The 10,529-nt window shown below is 35.0% G+C and overlaps 1 protein-coding gene across 2 annotated transcripts in view; it reads left to right on the top strand.

Moving 5' to 3' along the window:
- Window positions 1-8,267, top strand: part of LOC110460487 (galactocerebrosidase-like) — a 17,580-nt gene extending 9,313 nt beyond the window's left edge. The window contains exons 12-18 of one of the 2 annotated variants that reach the window (XM_021513432.1): window positions 529-618; window positions 1,439-1,531; window positions 1,911-2,052; window positions 3,586-3,760; window positions 5,672-5,841; window positions 6,624-6,700; window positions 7,244-8,267. In XM_021513432.1, the coding sequence (XP_021369107.1) occupies window positions 529-618; window positions 1,439-1,531; window positions 1,911-2,052; window positions 3,586-3,760; window positions 5,672-5,841; window positions 6,624-6,700; window positions 7,244-7,396 (900 nt within the window). In that variant the 3' untranslated portion in view covers window positions 7,397-8,267. Of the gene's footprint in view, window positions 1-528; window positions 619-1,438; window positions 1,532-1,910; window positions 2,053-2,696; window positions 2,875-3,585; window positions 3,761-5,671; window positions 5,842-6,623; window positions 6,701-7,243 lie in introns of both variants that reach the window. The other variant, XM_021513431.1, reaches the window with a different exon arrangement.
- Window positions 8,268-10,529: the final 2,262 nt, after the last annotated feature.

Raw genomic sequence — 10,529 nt, 5'->3', positions numbered from 1 at the left:
TAATAACTTGATTGGAATTATAACCTTGAATTGACAGTTTGATACTTTGAAAATTTTGAGCCAGCCCTACCCCCAAGGGCTGTAGGGTGGGGCTCAAAGGAGTCAGTGTGCTAAAATTTCTTCATTTTCCTTGTTAAGAATCAGAGGTGCTAGTTTCAAATCCTTTTTAGTCTGAAATCTGTATGCTAGATATTGAGTAAGGTGGTTTTATTGTTTTTTGTCACTTTGAATAATATTTCTGTTCATGTTAAAAACAAAATCAACTCTCTGTATAAATATATCAGGTGACCGTTAAGGCCCATGGGCCTCTTGTTCTTTGTTGTGTTTTATAAAGTTTAAAAAAGTCCGAAAAGGTATGGTTTTATTTTCAGATATAATTTATCAAAGGTATAATCATGCCAGAACTAACAGATTCATATGTGTGTAGTTACAGGTTTGACAGTGGTACAAGGATCCTTAAATGGTAGTACCCAGCTATATTACCCAGCTATATAGGATAATGTGTTATCTCCCTTTGATGTTTGACAGAGCCATGACCACTCCTTGTGTATCCGACCGGCACTTCCTGCTTACAACGTCATAGCACAGAATGTTACGCTGCAGCTCAGGGGTGTCCTGGTAAGTTGTGTGGGTCCTCATGGATACCACTCTGCTGTTACACTGTGTTGAGGGGTCAAAGGTTAAACCAAGCATATATAGATGATGAAGGGTCAGCGGATTAGCCTTTCAGATAGGATGAAGGGTCAAAAGATAAACCAATCATATGCATACGGATAGATGATCAGATGAAGGGTCAGCAGATTAGCCATTCAAATAGAATGAGAGGTCAAAGGTTAAACTAATCCGTCAGGATGAAGGGTCGGGGGATAAACCAATCATGTAAGATGAGGGGTCAAATATTTATCCAGTCATATAATATGAAGGGTAAGTGTTATTACAGCTGTTTAAAAAAGTCTTCTGCACCCATTGTTATTTTGACTAGGTAGGTATATTTTGAGGTTATTACTGCTGTCAGTCTAGCTGAAGATGATATACTAGTACTGTAAAAGTGGAAATACTCATTGTCAATATGTTTGCTTTGTGACTCTTCAAATAGATGGTGGTGTGGAATTCTTTGCTTAGGCAATATTGTTCTGATATCTATATTGCATACAGATACTTTTGCGTGCTAATTTATTACTTTACACGAAAAATGCAAGCATTTCCACTCCCAGATAATTTCAACTTTCTCTCATAGTACTTGAAATGAATTCATTTAATTGGTAGTTGTCCAATTTGCCCTGATGCTTGTTGTCTTGAAACTTATGTGTGGGAGGATTTGGATAACATCTTAAGGTATTCTAAATATAAAACAAATGATATTATCCTTAACAGGTACAATTAATTATTAAAGAAGATTTCTTGTACAAAATTTGACTGTGTGACTAATAATTTTCAGGCAAAGTTTCAGCAGCTGAATGTGTGGTACAGTAAACTTGCCTTTGGGAAGAATGAAACATCTGTGCTGTTTAAAAAGCTCTCTCCAGTAAAGGTGAGCAAGTGTATACTCACTTTTAATCCTGTGTCATCAGTTTAATTGATGTCATTTTATTGTCATTTAGAGGAAATGGCATGCTAAGTTTCTGGTCTTCCTGAAGACATTCTGTAACATTTGGTAATTTTACACCTTCATATTTTCCCTATAAAAATAAAAAATTGTTTATCAAATTCATTGACACTCTGATTACCGAGTACTTGTGATCTGGATGAGGATACATAATAAATGTTCTTGTTAAAGTGAGGCAGCCAAAGTTAAATAATGGAACACTGAAATGAGACATCTGTTGCTCTGAACTTTACATATAACCGAAAAACATCCTCTTGTGGAAATTGAATCTCGTTCTCCCTTGTGTTTGTTTTTCGTATGACAGGTACAGGATGGGAGAGTGACACTGTCCGTGGGGGTTGATGAGCTATACACCTTGACCTCCCTTCCCGGAGGTACTAAAGGCACATATCCAGCCCCACCTGCCCGAAAACCATTCCCAAACACCTACTCTGAGGATTTTGAAGGTAGGTGTTGCCATAGCAACCCATCATCATTGGGTTAAAATACATTGATACTTTTATCGATCATTTTTCTGACATTCAAAATTTGAGAATGTTTTTGAGAAAGTGTGGAATAAAGCTCAATTAAAAGTTCACAAATTAATTTTAAAACTTCAGTTCTTTTTAACTTAAATATCTTTTCCATTATATTGTAGTGAATGTTTAAAACTGTTTTGATTTATTGTATAATTTTATTTTCAACATCCATAAGTTTTTGCTCAATTGTTCAAAGTGTTTTTGTTTGCTTAACTCATTCACCCCTGATATTTCTTAATGAACTATTCCAACCTTTGGATGGGAAGGGTTCAAATGTGTCTTTAGGGGTGAATGAGTTAATTAAATAATTTTTCTTCTGCATGATACAGAAATGTAAGTAATATAATTAGACTGTTTTAAATACAATGGAATGATCTTTACCCTTGACACTTGTTATTTGAAAATATTCTGAAATAATAAAATATTCTTGATTAAGGAAACAGGAATTGACACATGACAGTATCAACATGTCTGGATGGTGAGTTTTTCCGGTCATCAGTGTTTAGATCATTGAGGCTTTACTTCCAAACAGCTGTGACCGGTGTTATATTTGAATATGTACCACTAAACAGGTTACCCTTTACACTCCGAGCCTGTGGACTTTGCTCAACAAACCGGTTCTTATGAGATCGTATCAGGAGATCATCCCCATGGCAACGTTCTCCGTCAAGCTGTACTACAGACTCCCACGTTCTGGTGTAAAGCCGATGCTGTCAACAAGTCGCTTAACCTCGTCGGCAACTCTAAATGGTCAGAACCAGTCCTGAGGCTCTGATTGGTCAAAATTTGTGGACAACATTTCGTTTTGGCCAGATATCTAAACTAATCAAAATCAAGATATACTTCAGTTTAGTCTGCACAAAAGTATTATTTTTCTTTCAGATACATATTATATTTTAAACAGGATATGAAAGGGTAGCTTAATATAGTCTGTTTCAAAACATTGCTATGATCCATTGAATCAATTTAAAGACTGTCTAGATCAGGAAAACTCTTAGATCTTGGGCAAAAGCTGTGCCATCAACAGCTTTGCTTATACAATAAACACCAATAGCTTGAACTCATAATGGAGTGAATTACCTCAGAACAGAAAACAGTACTGGGCACTCAGATAATACTTTCTGTTGCATAATAATTGGTTACATCCACATTAACAGAAAGCCCTAGTGGGCTTCATACAAAATGGATGAAACCAATTTGCATAAATATTGGCAAGATCGAATGTTAAAAATTTGCTTTTAATCCCTACATATACACCCCTAAAAGAACCCCCAAGCTTGCTAAAGTCTGCTTGCTAGTCGATGTGACAGGAGTTAACACTATGACCTCAATCCCATATCTTAATCCACCAATATATTTTATTTTACAGTCCTGAATCAGATTTGTAAATATTATTATCATATTTTATATTGTATTACTGTAGAAGTATTTCAAAAAGACAGCGATCTGTTATTTTCACAGCTTTTCCTGATTTTTCCGAGCCTTTCAACTTTGCGCAGCAGGTTGGCTCGTTCGAGGTCACAAGGTCAAATGACGCTAGTCACGGCCAGGTCCTTCGACAGGTCGTGCTGAAACATCCGATCTTCTGGTGTCCCTTTCCTCTCATCACACCCATCAACCTCATAGGTAGAACATGGTACGTTGCTTCCTGCTAAAAAAAAATCCTTTCATATCCTACAAAACCAAAATCCCTTTATATAGTCTATATACAGTAGAACCTTGTTTAGTATTCTGGATTTCTTTGTGTGTAGGGGTATTTTTGAATGTGGCTTCATTGTACTCACTACATAGAACGTAATGGTTAAATTGTCAAAAGAAAACATTGGTCATTGCATGAAAGATCTATCAATTAAAAACCATTAAACCTGTGATCATCTCCATTCTGTCATAGCCTTTTTGTCTATCACTTGTACATCCTCCTTTTTATCTGAATCCATCAAGAACCTAGTAAACTGAATACAGTGAGCTAGCAAAGTAAATTACTGAACTCCATTATCAATAGTTCTGTAAACAACCAAATGATTACTAATAGAAAATAGGTATTTGGCTTTTGTATTTTTATTAAATGCTTAATTTTGCATAGTTATTTGCGATTATGTTATCATAAAATTGTAATTCTATCATTTACAAGAAATGTGATGATAATAGATTGGGTCTGAATAATTTTATTGTGAAAAAAAATGGATTTATGATTGGTTCTTCTCGTACATTAATATAAAATTGTTTACTTTTTAATCAGAAAATATAAATGATTTGCTTTTTCTAGAGTCACTTTTTAGATACAGGTTGAGATATCATATTACTTCCTTTGGTTAAAATGTAACCTATTTGAAAATCTATAGATACCTCTGATCCTGCAACTTTAGATCATTAGCACTTGAATATGCTATTGAAAAAAACCACTTAACTCAATACGCAACATTTTTTAAACATTTTTTCTTTGAAACCTGAGAATTTGCGGAATGGAGTCTTTTGTGTTGTCCACAAATATCACCAGTCTTGGCCTCTAGACTAGCATGTTGAGCTATTTATAACAGTAATATGTTTTAGGAAATTTCAGCCTTCTACATTTATGCAATACATAATACATATCAAAATGATCTACTGAATTCCTATGAATAAGTATTTATCGTGATATTTGTGTGAATACAATATACAGAGATCTCACTCTTTCTATTTCTACCCGATGTTGTTGTCTGTACTGGTTGCCATGGTTACTAATCAGCTTTGTCAAATTTCACACTGCAACAAGTTATGTACATGCACCTTGGTCTCTTAAAACGTTGATCAATAAACTTTGTACAGTGTGCATGCACTTTCTGCTTTACCTGGTAATGCATCTACACCTCTAAACCTTATATTGTATACAAAAATATGTCTGTTATAATATTGTTATAATATATAGCCCTGGAATAAAGGGCTATACTAGAACTGAGGGGGTAGAGTGACATTTCTTTTGTGACCCCCACCACCCTGATTTGTTTTATAGGCCCACTATGTAAACTTAAGCTATTATTTTAGATCTCATTATCAATCTGACGTCAATTAGAAATTCCATCTCCCCTCATCGTATTCATATCAGGAAGAGCCTTTATTATTTTTACATGTACCTGGGTAACACATTACATTTGATGTTGTAATGACCAATTCTGTGGAGAACGTATAATGACATTTACTAAAATTTATATACAAAGGTTTGTATTTCCAGGTATTTCAGATTAAAAGTACTAGCCCGGAACTCTTTTGGAAAAGGAGATACATGTTACAGTTTATATATATCCTTAAAAACTCAATTCAATATAGGAGCGGATCGGTGGAGGTGTGTCATTATCCCCTGTGGAATATGCAAATGTTAATATTTTAGCGTTTTATGTACAGCCTGATTCATTTTAATTAAAGTGTTTAATATTTACAAAAATGAAATATGTATTTGTACTAGGTCTTGATCGTTCTAGTCCAACAGTCAGCCATAATATATAACATAATAATACATAAACTATGTAAACAACAGTTCTGATAGTTATCTCCCTTGTTTTGCCCTAAACAGGAGTGATGTTTACATGAGTGCAGATATTGCCATCGGTCCCGTCAACGGTACGACAGGAGTATTTGTGGCGGCCCGTGTGGATCAGGGTGGATGCCAGTCGTGGAAGGCCAAGGGCATCTTTTTCTTCCTGTTCCCCAGTGAAAAGAAGTTTATACTGACCAATGATTTAGGTAAGGTTTAGCAGTCAGCTGTGAACAGTTATTTTCTATAAACCATGCTATGTATTACAGTCTGAGAAGAAAAGTTCTATGCATGCCCTCTGTCACAAGCTTTCTATGTAATGTTCCTGCAGTGATGTCTTAAATGCCAGTATACCTCAAATCGTCAATTATATCATAAAACTGCTTTTGATATTGGGTCATTAATTTAACCATAGCATATATTAGATCATTAATGATAAAACTTAATCAGGGTCACAGTGCAATGATGTTTAAACAACATTAAGGATCATGGACAGGCCATTACCATAAAAACTTGTGTAATTGGCGCACTTTATTTTGAGAAATTTAATGCCCAAAGTGGGGGGTGCGCAGAATACATAGGTGTAGGTTTTTTCATAAAAAGATCGACGATTCTGGCAGACTGCCATATTTGACACGAGATAATCTCCCTTGGTACACGGAACTCAAAGACAAACACCGATAAACACATTTATTTATGTCAAACATCAATAAAAGATACAATTGATACATACTGTTTTGTTACCCTAGTTTCTGTGAAAAGTATTATTAAATAGGTAACTGTTAACAAAGAAAGTTTAGCCAAATTCCTATGCCAGAGAATCGCCGATCAACTTACGTTTCGACATCTCGGCGCGTTTTCCCCATACTATTATGAAAATGTAGTTGTTCAATTTTATTTCTGTTTTAATCTGTAAATACGAGGTATTTTGTGATGTATTAATTCCTATGCCATGAAATACATTTGATGTAGTGTGATGTTGATGTTACAGCCAGGACCATGCCTCTGAAGGAAGGGGAGGCCACTGGAGCTGTACAGGGCTGGAACAGTCTAGCTCTGCTACTGGAGGTACATTACTCTAACAATTGTTACGTCACTATACCAAATGCTAAGTTTATTTTTAACACAGGCAGAAAGTGAAAACTTACTTTGCAAGCTTTCGAAAACGTTTGTTTCCCTATTGTCTTGACCTTTATCAAGCATAGAGGGCAAATGGCCATTGTCTCGACTCTGAACCGCTGAAAACAACTCGCTAAGCCACAGTGTGCCAAATCAGTAAAGACAGCTGTCAAAAATCATAGAGACATTTCGCCCAGTTGATCTCTAATACTGGAGGCAGTCAGGGGGACGGTTAAGACGTTTACCCATTCCACCCTTTACCATTTACAGCTAGAAATAAAATGGAATGAAAATGTTTTTCTTATAATCTGTAAAAATTTACTTTCTTCATCAAAGATCGTCAGTCATCTTTGTTGATGGATTTTGGAGTTCTTAATCAGGCAGTACTTTATAATGATGAATTACAGTGTACAACTGAACATAAAGCATTAGACAAAAAGAATGTATTGTGTTACAATGTAATAATTAATTGGTACATCGTTTGTGTTACAGGGAAGCAATGCTGTAGGCAGGCTTAACAAACAGACACTATTTAACATTACTGTGCCTAGTACGCCAGCTCATGGATTCGTCGCCATAGGAACCGACTCATATGGAATTGCAGATTTCGATAATGTCCAAATTAAAGGAAGTGGTAGTCATTAATCTTAAGAATTCAATGTAAATCATTGACTATCAATTACCACACTCCTTTTCAGTGCCTCGAAGAAAAACATTTCACCAAGTGCACTTTTTTTTTTATATTATTGAGATAAGGGTTTGAATATCATGAAGCCCCTTCCACTATCCTCCCCCTAGCTATATTAAATTATTATGACTCGTTTGTGCACGCCTAACTCAGCACATCAACATCTTAAGTAGGGTCATACTTTTGGAAAAAACATGTTATTTTTACTTACTTACCAGTACCTTATTTTTGCATCTTTGGTGTATATTTCAAATATCAAAAGGAAAAAAGGGTGTTTCACACTTGCTTTTTGAGAAACTTGAAGTTTCTATTAGCAAATTTTCTGAAAAATTCATAAAAAATAGTTTGGGGGAAAAATTAAGGAAAATTTGTTTTTGTTATTGGTTTGATATATATTTTTCTGTGGCGATATTCATCCATCACAACCCACTAAAAATCTGCAAAACTAAATTTGAAGAAAAACATCAGAAAATTGCAGTAAAACCCATGTCAATTTTATAAAATATGTACATAAAACAACCAAATTTGTACCCCTTTAACGATAAGCTTATGAAATATGGGGTTGCCTCAGAAAAAAATTATGATTGTTACCACTTGAAGTTGTTGCTATATATTTCCTAGAGAATTTTTCTGATCATGTAGTATCACTTGCTGTATTTTTTTGTACCTAAGGAAAGTTTATTTTCCTAATCTGTCTTTATCTGTCAGGTCTCTGGGTCTGCCACTGTCTGATGATTTATTATGTTAACCCGTTCACCCCTATGTAACTTTAATAAACTCTACCATGCATTTATCTCGATAAGTCCATTATGGTCTACAGTGGTGAAAGGGTAATCTTTTTTATAATTATACAACTTGAAATATTTTTTATATTCTTAGTATTTTTTTATTTTCATCACTAACATCAATACTATTTTTTTTAAACAGCTGATCATGTTTATGTTTATGCAATCTTCTGGAAAGGTTGGTATCTGATGTCTTGTGTTCCAGACACATTATCTGGCTCTCATGTTCTCAATACTGGTTATCTAGTCTTGGCCTGGAAGAGCTGCTTTGTCACGTTAAATACATCAACTTCATGGTTGTGTTTGTTCAGTTATGGACTTATTTTTTAAATCACAGATCTTTAATAATGACATTTGTGCGTTTGTAATAGCACAAACAGAAGCAGTCTTATAGTGCTATCTCACTGAAATATCCTGACATAGACACAAATTCTAGCAGAATTATAGTGCTATCTCACTGAAATATCCTGACAAAGACACAAATTCTAGCAGAATTATAGTGCTATCTCACTAAAATATCCTGACATAGACACAAATTCTAGCAGAATTATAGTGCTATCTCACTGAAATATCCTGACATAGACACATGTACAAACTCTAGCAGCCTTCTTATAATATTTGAAAACCCAATATGTTACATGGGTAAGTTATACTGAGCAGTCTAAATATCCTAACAACCAGGGGAAACAGATGGTTGCAACACCGCTTATAGTGATATCTTACTGAATTATCTAAGTATAAAAGTACTTCAGAATGAAAAAAATGTTAAGTTGATATGACTGATGTTAAACACATGCTGTATGTATGTAATTCTAAGTGGCAGGTCTATAAATGTGATGGAGCTGTTTAAAGGTGTAGGAGTTTTACAAGTTATGTCCCATATTTACTCTGATACTCTGTTCAATTTTAACGATGCAGAGACTCTCGGAGATATTTTTCATGATAAATGTTGTTGTGTGCCCTATTTATAAGAAAAGGGGGAGATACAAATGGAATCTTTTTACTCTTGTGTACATGTACCAATCGGGGAGCTAAATAAAATAGATTTGTCTTGAAATATATTTTCTGATATTTTAAGGATGATGGATCATTTTGTTTGCGGCTGTGAGAATTGGCATAAAAAATGCACAGCAACCTATGCTTTTCTTTTCAATTTTAGTGACAGATACATTGTCACAACAAAATAAGACAGATAAGAAAAGAAGTTAGATGCTCTAAATATAATGATCCATCATCCTTAGATTGATCTTGAACAATGTGCACATTATGTTCCCGTTGTTATGAATTTGTATTTTGCTTATGTTTTAAAACATAGTTCCTACCATTGATGACTGTGATTTACAGTAATATTCTTGTGCTGTCACTTAGGTAGAAGATCTACTGGATAGTTATTATCAGTATTAAATGATTAACGGCCCATCAACACATAAGGGCCAACACATCTACTGTGTAGCAGGGGGCAAAATTTCAAAGGTAAGAATTCTATAAGACTACCTACCCCCCATGTTCGAGTGTTATCAACTGTAGAAATCTACTATGCAGGGCTCAGCTGTTCAAAGAATGGCAAGTATATTTGAAAATATGTAATAAAAGTTAAATGAATGAATTCATGTCGAAAGTTTCAAGTACATTATATGAAGAACAGAAACACACTAAGGAAATTTGTAAAATATTAAACAATTTCTAAAGGTATTATTTTTTTCAAATTTCAGGTAATGAATGATTAAGCTTACCAGGCTTTGCATACATGTACCTGTATCCATGTGTTATTACAATTTGTATTTAATTACCATGCAAATGTCTCTTTACATAAACTGTACATTCCTATTTTCAATAAAAAAAACTCAGTTTTATAAAAGATATTATTTTGGTATTATTTGCTCACCTGGTCCGAAGGACCAAGGTGAGCTTAAGCCATACCGAGGCGTCCGTCGTCCATCCGTCAACAATTTCTTTAAACGACTTCTTCTTCTTAACCACTGATTGGAATTTAACTAAATTTGAATGGAAGCATCCCTAGGTGGTGGGGATTCAAAATTGTACAAATGGTGGGGCTGACCCCCCAGGGGGCTGAGGAGCGGGGCCAAAGGGGGCAATTTGGCTATATTGCTACAAACGACTTCTTCTGTAGAACTATCCACTGGATATCAATCATATTTAATCAAAAGCATTCATGGGAGGCAGGGATTCAAAATTGTACAAATGGTGGGGCTAACCCCCCAGGGGGCTGAGGGGCGGGCCAAGAAGGGTTAATTGGCTATATTGCTTTAAGCGACATCTTCTCTGGAACTAAGAGATGGATATC

The sequence above is a fragment of the Mizuhopecten yessoensis genome, unplaced genomic scaffold, assembly GCF_002113885.1.
Source record: "Mizuhopecten yessoensis strain PY_sf001 unplaced genomic scaffold, ASM211388v2 scaffold10409, whole genome shotgun sequence".
Taxonomy (NCBI): domain Eukaryota; kingdom Metazoa; phylum Mollusca; class Bivalvia; order Pectinida; family Pectinidae; genus Mizuhopecten; species Mizuhopecten yessoensis.
The sequence above is the reverse complement of the archived record's forward strand: the minus strand, read 5'-3'. Positions and strand labels throughout refer to the sequence as shown.